General features: G+C 44.0%; 1 protein-coding gene across 2 annotated transcripts in view; it reads right to left on the reverse strand.

Moving 5' to 3' along the window:
• CCDC60 (coiled-coil domain containing 60) overlaps nt 1–22,921 on the reverse strand; it is an 879,096-nt gene that overhangs the window by 83,693 nt on the left and 772,482 nt on the right. For both annotated transcript variants that reach the window (XM_069619175.1, XM_069619174.1), the window contains exons 11-12: nt 16,570–16,662; nt 9,284–9,424 (exon numbers count right to left, since the gene is read on the reverse strand). In XM_069619175.1, the coding sequence (XP_069475276.1) occupies nt 9,284–9,424; nt 16,570–16,662 (234 nt within the window). The remainder of the gene's footprint in view (nt 1–9,283; nt 9,425–16,569; nt 16,663–22,921) is intronic.

A 22,921-nucleotide genomic window follows, 5' to 3' on the forward strand; every position in this document is an offset into this window, starting at 1 on the left:
CACAGCCTGGTGTATTCCTTTTCACCAGGACTTCTTCTTGAGTTCACTATCTTTTATTCAGCACAGTTGTATTACTTCACTATGCCCCATTTAATTGGCTTGGGGTACTATTTGTTCCACCTTTCCCTGCACTGACATCTCTTGTGTTTTGAGACTTATTCACGTTTTGCCTTTTCATATTTTCATTAGCATTCATTTGCTTAGGGTAATACTTGCTCCAACTTTCCCCATATTGTTATCATATGTAAGGGGATTTGTTCAAGTTCTGTCTTTGTATCTCACTTGGTCGGTATTCAAATATCTTTATCTACTTACATGCCTGTGGGTTTGCCCTGAGTTCCCCAATGTCTCCAAGTAGACTGATTGGTATCTTGAAGCGTTCTCGATCCATGGCACGTTACAGTGGTGAAGCTCCCACTTCAGAAGGGCCTTTCTCGCACTGCAGATCTCCTTCCAGCTCTACAGACAGCCTTGCATTCTCCCACCAACACAAATGCCACTTCTCTGCACAGCGGTCTTCCCGCCAGCTCTGCCGTTGCAGCCGGCTCCTTGACGGTTCTCTCTATGTGCCTACGGTGTCACTTCTGGCCTTGCGCCACACTGGTATGTCATGCTTGCGAGCAGCAAAGTAGAAGTGCCTGCTTTCTCCAGCATGGTCCTTCCCTGTGCTGCTGTCTGCTTTGGCTCTGCTTCTCTCATCTCCGGCTCTGCTTCCTTATTCTCCGGTTCTCTTGATCTGAATGCGATACAATCTTTAAATGTCCCACTCATTTAGGCCTCCCCAAAATAATAAGTCTGCATGCTTGACGTTGTGTTTCTCCTGAACCGCAGTAACTCATTTGTACTCTTCCTCGTCTCAGTACCTAAGGTTTTCTGGGAATTGGAGTCCACATATTTCTATGATTTCCAATGTGATATTGTTTAGAATGTCTATTCAGAAAACCATTAGAGACAGTAGAAGCTAAATTAGTGTTGTCAATGTATGAGGTATAAATTATGTTTTGCCTAGAGTGATTTTCAAGAAGGGGTTTTTGAGGTTTACAATGGGAAGGACTTGTGTATGAACAACATGCCATTAAGAATGTAGGAATGAGGAAGTCTTCTCTTGGAAGGGTCACAACCTTTCCCCAACAGTCGTCTCCTCCCACATGATCCTCCCTCATAATACTATCCCCCGGGTCAGGATCAGGTAGAGAGTGGTGTCCCCTGGCCACATGGGAGGAGATCTTTATTTTTATTTATTCATTTCTTTATTTATTTATAAAGCGCTCAAAGCTCAGAGGCAACTAGGCAGGGAATCAGTGATGACTCCATAGGATTCCTCACTATAGTGTGTGAAAAATGGGGTATAAAACATATCATTTAAACTCGTTTATGTAGGGTAAACATGACAAAATCCAATAGGTGTCAGGTAACTAACAGTACAGAAGATCATTTTCCCAACACATTTTCAGGATTCCTATGCCCACAATACATGCCAGCATTGCAGCTTTAAGTACACACTAATGACGACTTTGCCCACAAATGCCAGTAATGCTACTGCAAGCATGCACCCAAAGGATTGGGCCAGTACTGCTGCTGCAAGAACACACTTCTGTTGGCTTTGCCTATAATTCAGGAATTCTACTGCAAGTAGACACTCATGATGTCAAATAATCCCAGTACTGCAACTATAAGGACACACTCGTGTTAACGTCGCCCAATAATACTAGTGGTGTAACTGTAAGTTGGAATTCATGATGCCTTAACACAGACACACATAATTGCCTTTTACCAATAAGGCCAGTACTGCCACTGTCAGTACAAACTCATAAGGCTTTACCCAATAATCCCAGGAGTATAAAACACTCATGATGGCTTTGTCCAGTAAGGCCAGTACTGCTACTGTAAGTACACGCTTGTGTTGGCTTTGCCCAATAACTGTATATCGCTAATGTAAGTACACACTCATAGTTGCTTTGTCCAATAAGGCCAGTACGGCTACTTTACACATATATGCACTATGGCTTTGAACAGTAGGACCAGATCTGATACTGTAAGTACTCCAACAACGTCCCAAGCCTAACTCTGGGTACATCTAGTGGGGTGTGTAAGAGGGCCACGTACCTCCTCATCTTAGTGGAGAATGGATCCATGGTCATTGGGAAGGTTGGCAGGTTAGTGCCACTTAGTCCTCGTCATTGAGCAGAGGAGAACCACATTAGGCACACTCAGGGCTTACAACTGGACAGCCAAAAATGAATGAAGACAATGATACAATGTTCCTGCTGCCCTAGAACATAAGCCTTTTGTTCATTCAAGGAGCTGAAACACTTATTGACATTGTCTGTGTATGGGAACACGCTCTGAGAACCAAGGAAAATATAAGCATACAAATCAATTTGTTCTGAAACGGTAACAGGGCCCATCCCACACATCAGAGGCACACTGAGTTATCTTATGGCAGTCGTACTGCATGTCCGCACAGACAACAGAAGCATGCTCTTATTTCCATGGGCACTCGCTCGGCAAGCCTTCTTAACAATGTGACGTAATGTTCATCCAAATGTGGCATGAACTCCAATGCTCTGGCAGGGCAACCATTGCATTTCCAATATCTATCTTCTTACGCTCACCTTCTTCAAAAAGACCAACGAATCACAAACGCATGTCTCAAGACCTTGTTGTAAAGCCTTTCTGTAGTCTCTCAGCTCCGCACTCATACACAGACCTGCTATGGAGTCTCTGATTGGTCCAGGTAGAGCTTTATTATACAGTATGTACAGTATGTACATAATCCAGTTACTCTTTGGTATATACAGTCACATATGGAACAGGACAGGAACATGGATGGGTAATAACAGTGCATACAGAGGAGTAGAGCCACCAGCCATCCTACCATACCCAGCTCAGGCCCCAACTGACACTCATAGAACATTCACTCACAGATCCACACCACATTCCACTGAGTCGCTCATTGATACATCAACATTCTGATAGCAACACTCAGGCCAGTAACAAGACAAGACCACAATATAACAGACCTCTGCCCACAGAGAGTGATGGCATGAAAAAGGGTGTGGGGGAGTACTGTCTAAGAGAGCAGATTGTTCTCATTTATTACTGTCACAGGTGCAACCCCCAGTACAAGTGTTACAGGTTTACAGGTCTATGTAAATGCAAAGCCCGAGCCAGGAAGTGTTGTAGTATAAAAGCTTCATTGGCTATGCTATGAAGCTTTTATACTACACCCCATCACGACTGTAGTGGTCTCAGAGTGCCTGGCTTGTCGCTGTGATTTAGGTGTATTGTGTCCCCACCAGGGATGACGAGACCTCAGTCTGAGGGAAGAAAGGGAGCTAAGAAAAGGGGATGGTTTTTGACAGACAGGTGATGTAGCCAGGAAAAGGTACGTTTGTAACAGTGTGGGTGCATGTGGGCCAGTGGAGGGACGTATATCAGTACTTCAGGAAGGTGGTGTATCTGCGTTGTGCAAACAATTGGCAGAATGATTGACAGTCTACTTGCAAAACCATTGGAGGCACAGAATTATTGGATGTGTGATGGCCTGAGGTGTGCCAAAGCTGCCCAGTAAAGAGAGAGGTACAGGTCAGAAGCTTATTTGAAGATGGAAGATGCAAGGAGCAGGATCCAAGGCTGGAGCTAAAGCACAACCTACCAACCACAGGCGGGAAGAGAGAGACTGGTAGGTTGGAGAAGAAGCTAACCAATTTGACACTGTGAGAAATCCAGGAGTGAGGAGGAAGAAGCACATGCATTTGACACCAGAGAAAAGGGGTTTGAAAGTAGGTGATTATCAGGAGCTATGGGTATGAATGTCTGGAGGTGAAAGCAGCTGAACATTAGGGGGTGAATGGAGTTGATTATCACGAGGTAAAAGGAGATGAATATCTGTTAGGGGGTGAAAAGAGCTGAATATCAAGAGGTGGAAGGAGGTGAATATCAGAAGAAGGTGGAACGAGAACATCAGAAAAAAAGGAAAGAGATGGATTTCAATCTACTGGAGATTAATACTTGGGAACATCAAGTGCTGGAAAAGGGAGAACATCGGGAGAAGATTGAGGAATGGATAGCCCTGTGACTACTAGAGTTAGTGCATGTTGGGAGGAGCCAAGAGGGGTGAAGAAGAAGCGCTAGGTCTTAGAGACAAAAGCTCCCTTTTTTGGGAGGTAGAAGGTACCCAAAGGTTTGATGAAGGAGATGAACAAGTTACTTACCCGTGGTAAAGGTCTTTCAATGGGATGTTCCTCCCACGTATTCCTCATCTTAGATCACCTTCCAGCATCAGCTGCTTCAGAATTCTATTTGAGGTTGGGGGCGATGTGTGCCGTGCGCCGTCATGTTGATGTCCCTCGTAGGCCTCCTTCCCCACTCTAGGTTGATGTCATCAACAGTATAACTAGCAGGCACTGCCCCCGTTACATCAGATCCCAGTTTTTTCACATTCTTCTTACAAAATAATCGGTATTTGTGAGGTCACAGAGACCAGGCGCTCAAGAAACGATAGGTGTAATGCCTGGAAATTCTACTGCTGGGTAGGATGGGAGAGGCAATGTGGAATATGTGGGAGGAAAATCCAGTCCAAAGAACGTTACCAAAAGAACGTTACCAGGGGGGTAAGTAACTTGTTCTTCAAATGGATTGTGCACTCCCACGTATTCCTCATTTTATGATAGCCTCCCAAAGCAGTATGGTATCGGAGGAGGAAGTAAGAATTTTCAAGGTCATGAACTCTGTAAAGCACAGCTTTTCCAAATCCTGCCATCTTCCCTGACACAGAGTCTAAACAATAGCAGTTTGTAAAGGTGTGTACAGATGACCAAGTGGCTGCCACACAGATGTCCTGAATCGGCAGCCTCCTTTGTAAGGCAGATGAAGTGGCTACGCCCCTTGTGGAATGAGCTCGTAAACTGACAGGGGCCTCTCTACAAGCTAGTCTATAACATTCAGTAATGCACAAAATTATCCAACAGGATAAAGTTTGCTTTCTAACTGCAAGACCATGCTTGTGCCCGGTGTACCCAATAAACAATTGATCATCTTGTCTCCGTTTAGCCAAATGAGAAATATAAAAGCTTAAAGCTCTTTTGGGGTCAAGTCTGTGAAGCTTCTCTTCCTCCTTACCAGGGTGAGGTGGAGAGTACAAAGTTGGCAATACCATTTGTTGTGATAAATGAAATTCCGAAAGCACATTCAGCAGAAAAGTAGGTCAGACTCTAAAGAACCTTTTCTTTATAGAAAGTTGTAAATGGTGGCTTACATGACAAGGCCTTCAATTCGCTGACCATGCGTGCAGATGTTATATCTGTTAGAAAGATAGTTTTTAAAGTCAGTAATCTCAAAGGGCAAGAGTGAAGTGGCTCAAATGGAGAACACATGAGGAATTTTAACATTAGATCCAAATCCCAAACGGGAACCACAAAAGGGGTTGCAGGGAACACATTTGTAACCCTTTTAAGAATTTCATTACAAGTGGCAACTTAAAGGAATGACGGGGACTGGAGGTAACATATACAGGAGTGGAAACTCCCAGCCCACTACAAACACATACCCTAGTGCTCCTCTCAGAGGAAATTCCCTGGAGCATTAAAGACTGCACTTCCCATTCACACTGGATGTGAACAGATCTACTTGAGGGGTTCCTGAAAAGGAGAAGATCTCTTCAAGGACTTAGTGAGCTAGTTTGTACCAATGGGAAACCGTGCTCTGTCTGCTCAGAGCGTGCACCGCTGTGTTCTACTCTCTGGCTAGAATAACTGCTGAAAGGGAGATTCCTTCTTGAAGTGCCCCGAACTTCCACCTCCCAGCCCACTGTAAGTACTGTGACGAATCCTACGGATAACTCACTAAACCCCTGCATAAACTCTCCTACCAGGTGGCCAGGGAAAGGCAGCCGCTTCCTGATCATGACCTTGGGGGTGGTGTACTGCGGGAGGATCCCCTAGGAGGAGACAAAGCCCAGGGTGGTGAGGAGATGCCATGGGATGAGACAAGGTATTTGTCCATTAAAAAGGAGAATCTTCAGGATGCGATCCCCGGCTGGGACACTGTCTGTTCTGCACTACATACTGCGTCTGTCGTCGGTGTCCAAGCTGACACTTGGAAAAGGAAGGTCTCTCCATTTTCTCGCTGCAGCTGATTTAAACTAATGACTCCAGGCTGGAAAGTGTGTTGGACCAATCACATTCTTCACAACACTAAATTGTGCATTATGGTTCACACTCTTGCTCATTGCAGTCCTCTTCCTCACCTCAGTATATGTTGTTTCACAAGGTGTAAAATGTTCATGAGTTCTGTCAGTAGCTTTTACAAGATGTTGAGAGGGGTAATCACAATATGCTATTTAGGCACGGGGAATGGAGGGTATATCCCTAAAGGGAAAGTGGGAATACCATGTGTCAACTGATGATGCCTGTCCATTCCTCTGAGGGTCGCCTCCTCTCAAGTGAAACTCCCTCCCATAGCCACCCTCAGAGTCAGGACATTGTTAGCGGCTGCCGTCCCCTGGCCACATGAGGAGAGGCTACCTCTGGGAAGGGAGTGATGACATCCTCAGATTCATCACAGAGTGCTCAGATTTTTCCTGGGACTCCAAGGATTTAGTGGTCTGATGTTCAGATGACCGCTGATTCTTTTGCCCTCGGTTCTTGATAGATTATTAGGCTGCAGTTATTGTTTTAAACCCCCCAGCCAAGGTTGGGTGATTCCAGGAATTTCCCTGGTACAAATCATCAGTGAGCTGCCTAGCAACTTGCAAGTCATATTTATTTCCCTAAGTGGGCCTGCCTATTCCACCAGAATTTGCACTATGGCTCCCAGATAGCCAATGTCCTTCCATCTCTCTATCGCTCGCTTTCTCTTGGGGATTATACACCTTTGCCCCTACAAGCCTGTGGACCCATGTTAACCCAGGGTTTTCACTTCTCTTGACCACACCTATTTCACACCCCATTGTTCTGACAATCTGCCTCTTAGAACCCCTTCTAGCCCTTGGCCATCTTGGATGGTGCAATGCTGGCTTTCTCCTGTGGATCTCTGTCCACAGCTATCTTGCTGCTGAACCTCCTCTGTCTCTAACCTTCTCTGCCTCAGATGACATCTCTTGCCTTGTCTCTTATCCAAACTCCTCCTATGTCATCTTTCTGGCCTCCTCTGTCTTTTCTCCAACTGGTTCCTCTGACTGGAATTTCCTCCTTCATCCTATCTGATCTTACCCTTCTACAACTCCTTCCTCACTCACTAGATGAAACTCCTAGCCATCAACCTGTCTTCAAACTCCCATGATGTGACTGCCACTGCCCCCTTTAACATCCACGCTTATAATGGAAGCAAGTCAATGAGAGTTGAACTGGAACCATCTGGGCCCTGTTGGCATTGAATAAATGGGTGGTGAATAGTGGATCATCCTCTTGCCCAAGCACATCTAATATGTTTTGCCTCCTTTGGTGCTATCCACGGTTATGCTGTCTGAGGCTTTAAAAGGGTGGGAACGGAGAGGTCGTCATCTCGGGATCAGTGGGCACTGCCACGTTGGCACCAGATCCTTCCATAGTTCCCTCAGGACTGAGCATGCCAATTGACTCGCAAAAATCGGTTTCTATTTGTGACACCCGCTGTCTCTTGTGCTGTGTCTAATTATGATGATGATCGTGTTTGAGATTTATTCTGTGGACCGTGCTAGCTTGGATTCTCTTTTCTATATTACAGTCAGGGCTCATGGATCATTAACACAGCATTTGAGTCCCTTACTTCAGTGGTGTCAGGGGAAATGTGGGTGTCCCGAAGAGAAAGGTGGGAGGGTGACAGGCAATGGGGATCCTCCATATAATGCAACTGTGGTTGGTATCATGAAGCAGACAGTTTTCCCCAGCCCCCAGGGTCACCTCTCATCCAAGATCCCAGTCTCACTCTCAGCTTTATCAGACATCAATATATAAAAAACAAGTTGTTTGTACTACTAATACTACAAATAATAATCAAATTGAATGTTACATGTTCTGCTTGTCTTACTGAACATATAATGGCCTGATTTTGGTATAGAATACCTTAAACTCATTACATAGAATTATTCACAACGATTGAACAACTTTTGAAAATATTCTGTGGGGAAAGGTTACTATGGCAACTATATCAAAGCAGTCCAACTATTTGAAATTGGTACGAAACAGGTGTACTAAATTTGGTTCTATATGTTTGATAAGACATCATGTATTAGCCGGGAGACGGGATACAATTTGACATTTAACAAAGAATTAACTGGGTAATCATAAAGCAATAAAGCCTGTTCAACTATTTAGTTAACTTTGAAATATTTTGGAACTCCCCCACATCACTCCTCTTCCCAGGTGTAGTCAAGAGATATCATGTGATTGTTAATAGAGGATTGCCCATACCCTTATCCTATTCTCCTAATTATTTATGAAACTGCATTTTTGGTACAATTTTGATGAACAACTCAGCACAAAGATCTGTGTAAAAGGTTGCATGATGTAAACTCACTAGATGAAAATATATCATGTTTTCACATTACACCAATAGCCTGGTTGCATATTTTGCAAGGGGACACAACATATATCATTGTTCAATCTATTGACTTCTTTTTTGATTATTTCATTATTTGTCAGTTGTCTCTTCATTGTTGCACAACTGTGCCATCATCATTGTGATATTGAGAGAAGTACAGAAAGTACTATCCAAGGGTTGCAAGTAATAAACAACAGCCACAACAAAAATCTCCCCCCAGCACCCCAGACCTAGAAGCTGACCCAGAAAATAGCACACATGTATTTCTATGAGTAGGTAGAATAATTCTAGAGCATTGTCAGGATGATAGTCAGTTTCCCTTCGGAGCCCCTTTAGATCCCTTTTAAATCAATGTCATTGAATTATGTTCAAAAACGTCTGATAAGAAATGTACAGATACAATGAATATCTGCAGTGTGGGTTTTTGTAGAAAGTTTCATGTTCTAATTGCATCCGGCTGAAAATAAAAATGACAAGGGGGTCCTTCTTAGATCCATGTCCTAAGAGTATGACCAATCTACCCGAGACAAGAACTCAGTGTTACAGAATGCTTACTGCATCAGAAAGATATTGATTGTGAAAATGCCTTTTTATATGACTGCATCACTTGAATATAGTAATTGAAGGGGTTCCTAATATTGCTATGCAGATGCATAGTCTCATAACCAAATCAACAAAGAAATTGAAAAATTAAACATTGTTGGTGAGAAAGACAAAACATTTGTTGTACTGAAGAGCTCTAGTGCCCTCTAGGACCTACTTCTCTATTGCATCCACATTGTTACGTAGGCAGAGGTGGGCCTCGTCTGCGACTTCAAAGAACTTCTGCCTCATCTCAGAGGGCATTGACCATTTCTCTTTGACAAATTTGCTGGTGAGAGAGTTGTGTACTGAGGGAGAGCTATTTAAGACACAAAAATAAAAGGAATGTTGATAAAAGAAAACAAATCCACTTCAAACCTGTCCACAGTTAGGCATTCTGTGACAAGAAGGTGAAATACCTAAAACCAAATATTAATCATATTATATGGCTTGAGAAGGTAAAACAAAATCATTTTTCAGAGGCAATTCATATCACAGGACACAGTACCGGAAATGCATGAACATGTTAACTGTGGATTGTTATATGATTTACGAATCTTTGTAATTTGTCCAGAAATCATAAACAAAGAATTATGGCTATATGTGAATAGATCAAAAAACGTTTCCATGTTAGCCCTTTCTCTCTTATGACTGGATCGATAATCCAAAATGTCATGGTAAACTCTGATATACATAACATACTTCTTTACAAGATACTTTCAGCAAGATTCGAAATCTCAAAGCTGTGCGTTAAAGAGGCTACTGAACTATTAGATAACTGGAGTTAAAATCCACATACGCGTGCAATACAGAATAAGCAATAGCAGGTGTAAGGGATTTGCCAAAATCACTCCGTTCTGGTCCCAACTTGTGCAACCATTCAATAACAATATCATATCATCTACCTAAAAGCTAATCTCGGGAACGTAGAAACTTTTATATCAGGATTCCAACTACATCACCCGGGGTGACAAGTTGTTTTGACACTAATCAACTAATGTATTTGGCTCTACGTGATGGGAATAAATACATTTTTCAAAAATTAAATGAACACTGATCTTTTCTTTTGGACCACAGCAATATTTGAGAACAATATTCAAGTACTAAACCACCTGTCAACTATGAACCACCAGAAACCAAAATCCATGGAAGCCAAGTACTAAATGGGCATTGCTAACTCTTCTGCACCAAACAGCATGCACATTACACTCACAACAGAAGAAGGGCTAATAGAGCATGGTGTGAGGAACTCATGGTGGCAACAAGTAAGACAGACACAAGTGATCGCAGTTCAAGGGTGTTTATTGAACGATAAATTCTGTATACAGGATAGAAAAATGTCTAATCTAAAGCTAAATCTAAGATGGGAATAAGCGTCAACCATCAAATGAAAAATAATGCATTCCTAGTGGCATTGTGTCAAAATAAAAGGGCCTATACTAAGAAACCTATTTCCAAACCTTGCAACTACTACAAAAAGGGGTGTGGGATAATTCTCAAGAAAAGAAAGAAGTGTTCTCAAATAATATATCGGGATACGGTAGCTTGGGTCTCCCTTCCTCAAGTTTTAGCATGGCACAGTACAGTCTCGGGCTTCTGCAGCACGAGACGACGATTCCAATGGCAGATCTCAGGACACACTCTAGAGCTTTTAGCTATCAGGGCTGTTGCTTCACTTGTAAGCCTCTTGCCTTCAATGACCTGACGTATTCAAATACCAAAATGAATACACAGTCTCTTTTCTTCTGGGTGTGAATCCCTTGACAGTTCTTCAATGATATCAAGATCCCGGAAAGCTTTGTTTTCCTGCTTTCGAGGGCCTCTCTTGTTCCAAAATAAAGTTGCTTTAACAAATGAAAGTTTGTTTCCAATGTTCACTGAGTGATAGGTTCATCCCGGGTTGCCCCTCTTCTGGGCGCTGACCCTTTATCATAGTTTCACGTAGGGTGATGGTTTCACCCCTGGGTCCCACTCTTATGGGGCTGACCCGTCTCAATTGCTTATCACAGTTTCACGTAGGGTGATGGCTTCACCCGTAGGTCCCCCACTTCTGGGCACTGACCATTCTTACATATATCATTCCACAAATTATATGACAGTTCTTTTTCAATTAACTTTTGGGCAAAAGCTTTACCCCTGTATCTCCCTCGGTCAGGCTTGGACCTCTCTTGACTAACACTTTTTTGGTGATGGCTTCACCCCTGGATCTCCCTCCAACTTCACATTTGCTTATATTTGCAGGATTCACTTCCTTTGCTTTTTCTTACTGCGGGATTCCCTTCCCTGGCTTTCACACTATCTATAGATCAAAGTCTTTCGATTGTACAGGGATTTCACTAGACCTCCTCTATGACAACTATGATTTCTTTCGGTGATTCTCCTACGGCTGGTACTTGTAGTTTCACTCAGATGGGGATCGACCAGAGTCTCTTGAATTAGCACCCACGTGGTGCCAGTTTTGCCTCTGCTGCTGGTCTCCCCTTAACACTTTTTACAGTTCTTTACATAGTTCATTGAACTTGGTTCAAATTTGACACTTTGCCCTTTCCATTCAACACAGCCCAGTTCTTATTGATTCTCCCCTCGACTCACCGGCTGGGACGAACCACTTGGCTTTTGGCTTTCCTGGAGTCAAGGCCGGTACCACGGGCACAGGAGTTTCCCTCGGTCCTGCTTATCGGCATAAGCCTGCTCCGTGTACCATTGACATCTGCTGCAAGACACTCGTGCTATTGTTCGAGGTATTAGGCTCTCTTGAACGAAGGTTCAGCAGGTTTGGGATGAAAAGGGCAAGGTCACTTCTCTCCTCTCCACCCTCTCAATTCCTGCCGCCTTTTGCCTTCTCTTGAACCGCTGCGCCGGCTTAGCCGCCTCGTTGTGCTGTCTGCTGTGCTTGCCTTGCTTGGAATGTGCTCTCTGGCTCCACCTTTCATCCCTCTGGGGAAGGGAAAGGGGCAGTCAGGTGTGTGTGATTCTGACCAATTGCCTCACTTTGCCTGACGCGTGTTTTGGGAAATGTCAGGTAAACAGATTTAGTGTTAGTCCGTTGTGCAAAAGTGTTAGACGGAGGGGGGGGCAGTGGTTTGGAATGTCCTACGTGAGAGGATGGGGAAAAGGTGTTAAAGGAAGGTGGATACTGAATCTCACCCATCTGTGTCCCACTGCAACTCCCCGAGGACCCCCATCCATGTGATCCTCCCTCACTGGTCCACCCCCAGGAACTTGATCCCATAGTGATGGCCGTGTCCTGGCCACCTGGATGACAGCTCCCCGGGACTAGCAAGGGAGACACCTTCAGGTTTCTCACAACAGTTAAACCATAGAATGACCGAAGACACACAGATACTCACTACAAAGGGTGTAAATAAAAGCAAGGTGTGCACATGGGAAACAACTGCACAACACTAGACCACAGTTAACACCTTAAACTTAAAACACATAATGTGCGCCACATGAGACACCAGCTAGCCAATCCAATCCAATCTTGAGCATTAATATGACATTACTCACACTCTCATATTCACACACAGACACATTCACAAACCACGGACTGACCACAACATGAGGCATTCCCCATAAATGTCCATGACCCCTCTCTATGACTGCACAGCTCACCCACCACACTAGCATAGACTAGAACAGGCCTTTCAAAGGCCAATGTTTCAGCAACAACTCCATAGCAATGATCTGAAAATGTACATAAATTCATACATTACATCAACACATCATGGACAGGCAGGCATATCGTGGGCGTGTACAGTCATCCGACTACACCCATGATAGCAACACTTACTAATCCCACAGTATTAGACTATAACATGGCTCTCACAGGCCAGCGCAGCAACAATCACCTCCAACAGCACTGATCGGGAATCACACAGTCTCAGGTGTCATCAGAGCAATCAAACCTTATAGGAGAATGGGGGCCCCATGGGTACAGTGACAATGTCCTGTAGCTGGTCCTTGGGGTGTGTTAGAGTGTGTTCATAGGGTCCAGGTGCCACCACTCACTCTGTCATGCACGTTGCGGGAATGGTGTGGAGAGGCTTCCCTAGTCACCAGTGCAACACCGAGATCAGGAGTCTTGTAATATTGGTAGCACCATTACACCAGGCCCTTTAATGGACATATAGAATATTTCTGATGGTGTTGATGTAGTTAGTAGCTTTGCAGGCAATTTAAGACAGGCTCCATGGTTGGAAAAGGCTTCATATTTCACTAGTAGGAACTGTACCGTAAACATAATGGTAGAACCACTTAACAGCTTAAGTTCAGAGGTAATAATCTGAGAATCAGCTGCCACCAGAGCCAAACATGCTCTGCTTGCCCAATTTAGAGCTCTGGTACATGCGTGCATGTGCAAGACTGGACGAGATTCCAAGATGGCAGACTTGCCTTGTATATTATTGGTCCAGCAAACGCAGGTACTCACGCTAATCAAATAGTTTCAGGTGAGACAGATTACATTAGCAAATATCGAATCTGGAATCAGCAGGATAAATCATACACATGTGCATACACTTAGAGGAAGTCTGGCCAAAGTGGAGGGGACACGGACATATAATAGAAAGCCTAAAAAGGCAAGGATATGTGTGTTTGGAGATGGAGACAGTGCACGCTTGAAGGTGGCTAGAGAAAGGAATATCTGAAGAGAGAGAGGAGGTTGGAGCTGACAGGAGGAGCAACCAAGGTTGTTGTGAGTATAAGAGTTTAGGACAATGTGGTGAGAGGAGAAGCAAAGGAGGTAGTGGAAAGTGTAAGAGCCAAGAAGGAGGTGACAGGAGGAGCAAAGGAGGTGATGTAGGCAGTAGGAGCTAAGGAGGATGTGACGGGACGAACAGAGGATGAGGTGGTAAAAGGGTAAACTAAGGAGTAAGTGTTGAAGGGAATTGCATAGAATGTGGTGATGAAACAAAGAGTTGAGGAGTTGGGAATAAGACCAAAGGAGGGTAAGAAGTTAATACATCGCCAGGCTTTTTTTCATGGCATTTTTTGCCGAACAGTTTTGGAGGAAAAATTTGGGGGTGGTGGGTAAGGGCATATAAGTGGTACAGGTGTGCGGGGTATAGGGACTACACAATAGGGAAGGGGACTTGGGGGGACCCCCCAAATATAAAAAATAAATCCGATGAGTTTTGTTTTGGCCGAAGATTTTCAGCAAAAAACTCTATGAAAAAAAGCCTGGCGATCTAAGAACATAGAACCCAAAGGAGGAGGTATGGAAAGGAGAAGCTGGAGGGAAATAGATGTTTGGGGAAGACCAGAAGAGGATAGGGGAGGACAGAGAAGGACATTTATGGCTATGTACTAGAGGAAGTGTGAGTGAGGTGGGAGGAGCCATGGACATTGGTGAACCTTTGATGAGCCCGAGCAGGAGCTAGGGCAGTATGAGGATAGTCAACAGACATCTGAAAGAGGTCTCCTGGGAATAAGCTCATGTCAGGCAGCGAGGAGGCCAGTGAAAGTGAGCTGGTGGGCTGTAGGACAAGAACCCTTAGTCATTGAGTTGTTCAGGGTAATAAATGCCAGCCCACCAGCACCTCCAACTCGGCCAAACATTTGATTGAGATTGTAGGCATTGGAGACTCTCTGATCCACCAAAACACAGACATGGAAGCAGTCCAACCACCAAAAAGATAAAGCAGGCAACGAGAACCAAATTTGAGTGCCATGTTAATCAAAGTGGACATTGCGCAGGGAGAACACGCTCCATTGGCACGTATGTGCAAAAAACCTCCCCCATGCCATTTTCCTCTTTCCTACCACATAGTGGAAAGGTTAAGAGTAAAACGAAGGTGAAATCTCCTTTTTCTTCGCAGTTCCATGAGGTTTTTGTAGAAGTGGATAAGCCTCCTGCAATTAGCAACTGCAGGAGGTATTTACAAAGGATGCCTTTGAAATCTGACAGCTTTTACCAGGTGGTAATTTCAGGTGGATTCCATAGGAATCTATTGTTTTTCGGCAGCATGAAAATATATGCTGGTGGGAGACCAAGAGGGATTGACAGGCAGACCTGAAGAGCAGGCGCACATGATAAGTCTGCTCTGCTCTTCAACTCTGCCTTCCAAATCCGATAAATCTTACATATCAGTAAAAATGGTGAAATAAGTATACTTATTTTTTCTGATCCGCAGGACTTGGAAAATGATTGCATGTGAGTGATACCGGGGCGAAACATGATTAGGTACCTCGAGAAATTGGAGCAATCAGAAAGATTGACATTCTGACCCATTGCTTGAGTTTGGTAGGTCCATTATCTGTGAGATACCCCAATAAACCACTTGCATTTCAAACTTCACATTATCTTTCTGGAGTCCACTTGACCACATGCCAGCACACAATTTCCCTAGCAGGATTGCTCATTTTACTGATCCCACAGATTTACACATGACATTTCCTCAGGCAAAAGATTAAGAGGTACTGTGTATACTGCAACCCTCTGCCAATGCTAGTCACTTAACTTGTACCACAAACCTACAGCATGACATTCATATCATAGTACAGCACACCATTGATCAGTCCAGATGAGCGGTGTCGAACTCCAGGCCTTGTCGGCGACAACAATGCTGAGTTGCCTGGATATCCATCATTAATATTCAGGACGTGTTGAGAGGGGAAGGGAACCACTCTCAGCCAAGGGGGGAGGCCTACCAGGGTGAAATCCAGGGTCAGTCCTGCCCTTGCGGTCCACCACAATCCATTGTGGTAGTTGAGAGCCCCAGTTCATGTCCCCCCCTTTCTGTCAGCATGTTTCTGTGCAGCAAACAGTTATCACCAGTCTTATCTCCAATGTCAGATACTTGCCAGTGTCCATCTGTTGCTTTCAGAACTTTAATAGCAGAAGGCAAGAAAACCCCTCTAAACTGAGGTGAGACCCGAACTGTCACACTGTCGCAGAGATGGGCCACAGAGTGAGAGGGAGAGGAGGGAGAGAGGAAGGAGAGAGGGAGAGAGAGAGAGAGAGAGAGAGAGAGAGAGAGAGAGAGAGCGAGAGCGAGAGAGAGAGCGAGAGAGAGCAAGCGAGAGAGCGAGGGACACGCATTGAAGCCGCCATTGGAAACTGGAGTGCTCTGTGGCAGGGAATGAGAAGGTGCACAAAGAAGCACCATCTGTATGTGCGGATGCAAGGAACTCATGGAGCTGCTGAGAAACCCAGGCAAGCCTGCAACAAACTAGAGCCCCCCTAGATCACACTGGACTTAAAAGGGAGCCATGCCATCCGCCAACAACAAACTTACAGTGGGACCATTCAGAACCGAGTAATAGAACACAAATAGGAACACTTTCCTTCCTGGGCCACTGTCTCTATTACGCTCAAACCCATGCTGAGAAAGTGGGTGGGGCTTATCTCACTACTTAAGACTTTTCCCTTGACACACACACACCCCAGGGAGTCTAGTGAGATAAGCCGAGTGGGCTTTAGGTCCTCCCCGAAGCAGCTTCACCATCCTGAATGGCACTTACCTTTTTGGTCTCTGCTTTGGTATGTTTTCATGCTCTTGCTCTACATACTCTGGAATTATGGTTTTCTCTTGGATAGCAGAAATGGAGGTTACCCTGAAAATTACAGAAAAATACCCATGTATGAATCCATGAGGGCAAAAATGCGAATGGACATTGCTCTTTCCATAATGTTTAACAGCTGAAAAGTAGGTGGAACAGTTCTAAAAACACACATAGGCATAAGCATGTGTTTTTCAAAATAAATGTAACTTGCAAACAATGTATGCCCATGAATCACAATGATATGCCACGGTACAATTGCACAGGGTTACAACTGCCACACATGCCCAGTCACAACGTCTTATGGTCATCATGTAGTCATCATCATCCGATCATTGTGCCCAGATACAGCTTTTTTCACACAGCTACAACCTCAAAATGCTGAGGTTCAGTTTCATGTACATGCAAAGAGTAGACACAGAAAATTGAATACGACTAATGCTGGGGAAAGAGGGAAAACACACACACACACACACATAGCATTGAGGTTGCTGATGGTACTCTTGTTCAGAGGAGAATTATGTAGTATTTCGGTGTAGGATTGCCCTTGTGGGTGGCACAAAGATTGATATGCAAATGGCTATTCCTCCTCTGTGAACGGTGCAGTGAGCTAAAACGTGGTTGTAGACCCTCCTGAGTGTAAGAAATTCCATAGAACAGGGTATTTGACCCATGTTCATTCTCAGTAGACACTCCTTTTCAATAATGCTCTAAGTCTGTACAGCAATGGCATGGGGCTCAGGGGCATTGGTTCCCTCCACATCATCATAACCTACAAGCTTATCATAGTTAGCCTTGAGGTGCACCCCGGCCATATGAACGTGCAGAACAAGACCAAGCATAGTGAACTGGCAGCATGTACGACATATTTTGGAAGAGATAGTGTAGCTTGGGCATTACACTGTGGCTGAAAAGGATCCCCATGCTTCGATGGACCCAGCTTGGGGATATTAGAAGGAGAACTTAATTGTCTGATTAGTCTGTAGACCAGAACAATCTGCAAAAGTATGATTATTGCGTTGTCAGAATCTGTGATAAGGATCAGATCAGCTATGTAGAGCAACATTTCAACCACACAGAGAAAAACAATACAACAGATTTCCCTTAACGTGTGATGCTTATGCGACTATTGAATTTCCAGAGTAAAATTGCTAATGGCTCTATTAGGAAAATGAAGAGCAGCAGGAAGGATGGAAGGGACAAGTTTGCGGCAGTTATCACTCTGACAATCAGACAGGTATATTAAATCTTGAAAAGTAACAGGGACCCAGTGCACATACTAGATCTACGCAGACACACAAACATGAAGTTCCAGAAAACAAAGTCAAAAGCGTTCTCCTCCACTGCACCTAACATGTCAGGTGAAATGTGGGGGGCTACGTTAATCAAAGACAAAGGGTGACATAGATTTTGGGAGGTGGATCTGCCCTAAAAATCTGATTTAACCTGTGTGTATTTGATAGGGAAGCATGCATTTAAGCCACCTAATTTGCCAGGATTTTATTATCCCCGCTGATCAAGGAGTGGTTGCCAGTTGTAGACATAATGCAGCTGGTCCTTCCCTTCTTTGGGGTAACAATCATTTCCAACAGAGTTAGGGGCATATGGCCATTGTGCAGGGATTCACTGTAGAGACTGAAATGAATAGGAGGCAGTAGTACAAAATAGGTCTTATTAAACATAGACATAAGCCTTTTGGGACCAAAAGCCTTCAAGATCTGTAGCTCCCTAATTGCCATCCTAATTCATGCAACCAATATTGCTTCCTTAAGCCACACCATCAGCCGCTTAGGGATTGTCAAAAGAGTGGCCATATATTGATTGGCTACAATCTCACAAGCACTGGAATACTTCCAGGATTACAAGCTGGGAATAGAACTTGCGAAAGGTCCCAGCAAGGGCAGCAGAATCAATAAGGGCCCTGACCACCTCAATGGATCTGCGGCAGGGCTGCCCTGTCCACCCATGACAACATCCTACTATGACTTTCAGTTTTATTAGGGTGTCCTGCTATGTTTGGTCTGTACTCAAACTTGTCCTCACTAGTAGATGCCTGATCAAATTCCCCCTAGAGTTTTTCTCAGAAGCAGAGGGCGCAAAAGAGATTGGTTATATAGTTTCTCTGTGGACCTGAGATGTCCCCTAATGCCCAGCACCACTCCTCTCTATCTGGAGAGGGTGTATACTTTGAAGGCCCACAGAGCATAACCATGGTTCCCCAGAATGTCCTTACTGGCTGTGAAACGCTATATGATTTCATCCCTTATTTAAGAGCAAAACATGGGATCGATCAATGCTTCTGGCTTGATGTTCTCTGACTATCACAGGGCAACAGGAACACCAAATCACTATGAAGCTGTAAAGGAGATCAATCAGAAATGGTATGGGGTTAGCACCAGATATATGTAAATCTCCCAGAGAGTCACCCTGGGTGCTGTGTGCTCAACCTATGGGTTGGAACGACTTTTCACATACTGTAAGGAAATCATGGTGCAACAGTAAAGACAGATACAAGTGATCACAGTGCAAGGGTGTTTATTAAACTGTAAATGCAGGGTGGAAAAACACCTAACCTAAACCTACATCTAAGATGGGAGCAAGCTTCGACCATCAAATGAAAAATAAGGCAGTCCTTGTGGCGACTTGTAAAAATAAAAGGCCTATACTAATAAAAAATCTTGACTACTAATTACAGAAAGAGTGTGGGATAGGGTTTTCAATAAAGAAAGAAGTGTTCACAATTAATAAGTCAGGATGGGATTGCCAGGGGTCTCCCTTCCCCATGTTTTGAGCACGTGAGAATGTGGGTCTCCTGAGCACAGCACACACTCGAGCTTCCCCAGCAAGAGCCAACAGTTCTGTACCAGCTATCAGGTTCTTCAATGGTTAAGTCTCTTTCATATAAACGTCTCTTGCCTTCGAGGGCCTGATGAATTCAACAAAACAAACAAAAAGTTCCTTTCTCAATGGACTTTAAGTGATGACTTTCTACCCCTCGATCTCTCTCTTTCGTGCTCGGAGCCCTCTCAGATGTCAGCCTCCCTCCTTCGCGTTCACTATGGCTTTTCTTGCATTCACAAATATTAATGTCTTTTCAAACAGTTCACTGTGGACATCCCTCGGTCAGGTTCACTCCTGTCAACACACTTTTCATAGGGACTTCAGGCTTCGTCCCCGTTTGTCAGCATCCCTCCGTCGGGTTCACTCTTGCCAACTTTACCAATCGTGCCTTTCTCATTCAACTCTTACAATGCGAGATTAATTTGCCTTATCTTCACAATCATCTGTCGGTCAAAGATTTTCGACTGTACAGAGGATTTTAAAAGACCCCTGTATGACCACTTTGATCCCGTTTTTTGCCTTTTCCCAAGGCCTTCTGGTTATGGTAGTTTCAACAATCGGGTAATCACCAGGAGTTTCCTGAGGGAGCACCCATGTGGTGCCGGACTCCTCTGTTGCTGGTTTTCCCCCTCATCTAGTATCAATAGCTCTTTATGCTTTCACAGTTCAATTAGCCACTTGCTACTTTTCGTTCAACACAGTTCGGTTTCTTATCGATTCTCCCCTCAACTCACCGGCTGTGATGAACTGCTTGGCTTTCTTTCTCTTGGGAGTCAAGGTTGGTTCCACGGAGACAAGCGTCTCTCCCCGGCTTGGTTATCAGCAGAGGAGTGTCTCGTGTACCGTTCACAGCTGCTGCAACACACGCTGTCCATTGTTCACAGTCTTACGATTCCTTCTGCAGAGGTTTCCCTGGCCTCGTTCAGAAAGGGCAAGGTCGTTTCTCCCCTTGTCACCCACTTGGCAGGCACCGTCGTTCTTCTCCTCTTGAACTACCTTGCTGTGTTGGCTCTCACGTTGTGCGGACTGTCTTGCTTGTACTGTGCTTTCGTGCTCCACTTTTTATTCCTGTGGGGAAGGGAAAGAACCGTCAGGTGTGTGTGATTCTGGTAACTTGCCTGATTTTTGCCTCATCCTTGCATTGGGACATGTCAGGTTAACAGCTCTGGTGTTAGTCTGTGTCTTTTGTGGTGTGCAAAAGTGTTAGTGTCAGAAAGGGGGAGAGGGGAATGTCCTACGTGGTAGGATGGGGAAAAGGTATTGAAAGAAGGGGTATACCGCGTCTCACCCATCAGTGTCCCAGTGCCACTCCCCAAGAACCCCCCCCATCGAGGTGATCCTCCCTCACTGGTCTACCCCCAGGAACTGGATCCAATAACGATGGCCGTGTCCTGGCCACCTGGATGACAGATCCCGGTGGACTAGCTAGGGCGACACCTTCAGGTTTCTCATAGTGCATATAAATTATAGCTTAGTACATTGAATGGGAAACACATAAAATAATCGTGTTAACGGCATAGACATTTCAAAATATTTTAATACACAATGATACAAAGCAAGACAAACTCATTTCTTGTGAGAAGCCAATGCATTTCGGACATTAGTCCGTTATCAGGGATAAATCATGGGCTGTTATTGCAGAAACTGGAAAAGAATGTTGAAGATGACTATGCGACCAACATTAAAAACAACTGTCCATTGTTATGTATTTTCAAGATCTTTATTATTCATGTTACTCCAGCATTCCCTTTATTGAGGTTTCTTTAAGTGTTCAATGGTGGGTGTATGCCTAGTAAATTCCTCTGTACTGGTTAGCTCTTAAGTGCTAAGTATTGTGAGGGGTCAGAAATGTGAGGCAGACAACTTTATGAAGGTTTTTCAGAAGATGCCATATTATTAAATTAAAAGGTTGGAAAAACTCCTCACTATCCCTAAGCTAACGAGGATTTCCCTGCCTAAAATAAACTAAAGGAAACACTCTAACAAAGGATATCTGTCCATCACACAATCTGGGTGAATTCCCCTTTCCTATATTCAAGCCGGACTCTGCTCCACAGTTCCAAAAAGAAACATGAAAATCCTGGTTTGTAACGAAGTTCCAAGACTGCTCTTTGTAAACTCAACTTGACAACAGAAAGTTCCAACACTCCAGTGGTTCAAAAACAAGGTTCATTCTTCTCCTCTTCCAATAGTTAGAATCAAACTTGTCTTCTTCACTTAAACAAAGAATATTTCCTTAGTTTGTTAGTAGCAACATAAATTGTCTTTGTCAGGATGCTTTGCCACAACCTATTATTTCTGAAGATATATAACACTTCTGTAGCAGTTTTATACACTTCTTTCTTCAGCAAGGAAAGTCTCTTAGAATAACTTGTCAACGCCAATTCACAGCACTTCAACTTCTAACTGGTTTACTCCCATGCCAGGCCTACCACTTCAAAGGTTCGCTAATAGGGTACACTCGCCGGCCCGTACATCAACTTTGTAATGTTGATTACTTTATAACATCAGACTTCTAAGCAATGTTTCAGTGAAAGTCAGATTCACATTGGTGTTCTTTAGTACTCTTTCGCACTTTCCAACACTTCTGCACGTTATGCTCCTCTCCTTCTGAATAACCTTTTCCAGAAAGGCAGTCTTCTTGCCACTCCTGTTTACCCACTGTGTTAAAACAACCAAATACTGACAAGGATATGGTTAAATACTGCTTCTTCCGATGGCTTTGGCAATTATACCAGCTCTTGTTTTAGGTTTCTTCAAATATGGAAAACAAACTTCACAACCCTTGGAACTTCCATAAGTCCCCTCCTGCCTTTGGCAATATCTGTTGGTTTTAAATTGCAGCGTTGTTGCTTTATTTAGGATTGTGCAATGATTGTCTGCATTAGGGTTTGAAAGTATTGTCCCATCTTGTTGATGGTTTCTCAATAAACTCTCATGCTTAACGATACATTCATTTAGCTTTGAAAAATACAGTTTTCTCTAATTTCTAATAGATCAGTATTCAAAATCTCCTTTGTTTTCACTTTCACTCACACGTGAGTATTTTCCATGCTGGAAATACCTGTTCCGAGCATGCGAGAAGTCTTGAAGCGCTCCAGGGTCACTCTAAGCTTGTGAACTCACCAGGTAAAACGTGCATGTCCAATTCCCCCGCTGCTCAAAAATACTCTGCTTCAGTGGAACCTCGCGACCTTGAAATCTTGTACTTTTGTTTCGCTTTCGACCGCACCACTTATAAAAAGGAACTTCCTTCACTCAAGAGGCTCTCTGCTGCTCTCTGGCTACTGGAGACAGGTGTGGGTCATTTCCATTAACAAGCTGACCACTCCTGCAGCTTTGTTCCTCTTTAGCCCTCTTCTTTGTCCCAGTACTTCTGGAATTATGGGACAAAGTCCCTAATGACAAAGTTAGTTTTTCTCACTTGGGTTTCGGTCTCAAACTCATTTTTGTCCCATAATATTCTTTAAGG

The sequence above is a fragment of the Ambystoma mexicanum genome, chromosome 10 (assembly GCF_040938575.1).
Source record: "Ambystoma mexicanum isolate Mex_15411 chromosome 10, UKY_AmexF1_1, whole genome shotgun sequence".
NCBI classification, from domain to species: Eukaryota; Metazoa; Chordata; class Amphibia; order Caudata; family Ambystomatidae; genus Ambystoma; species Ambystoma mexicanum.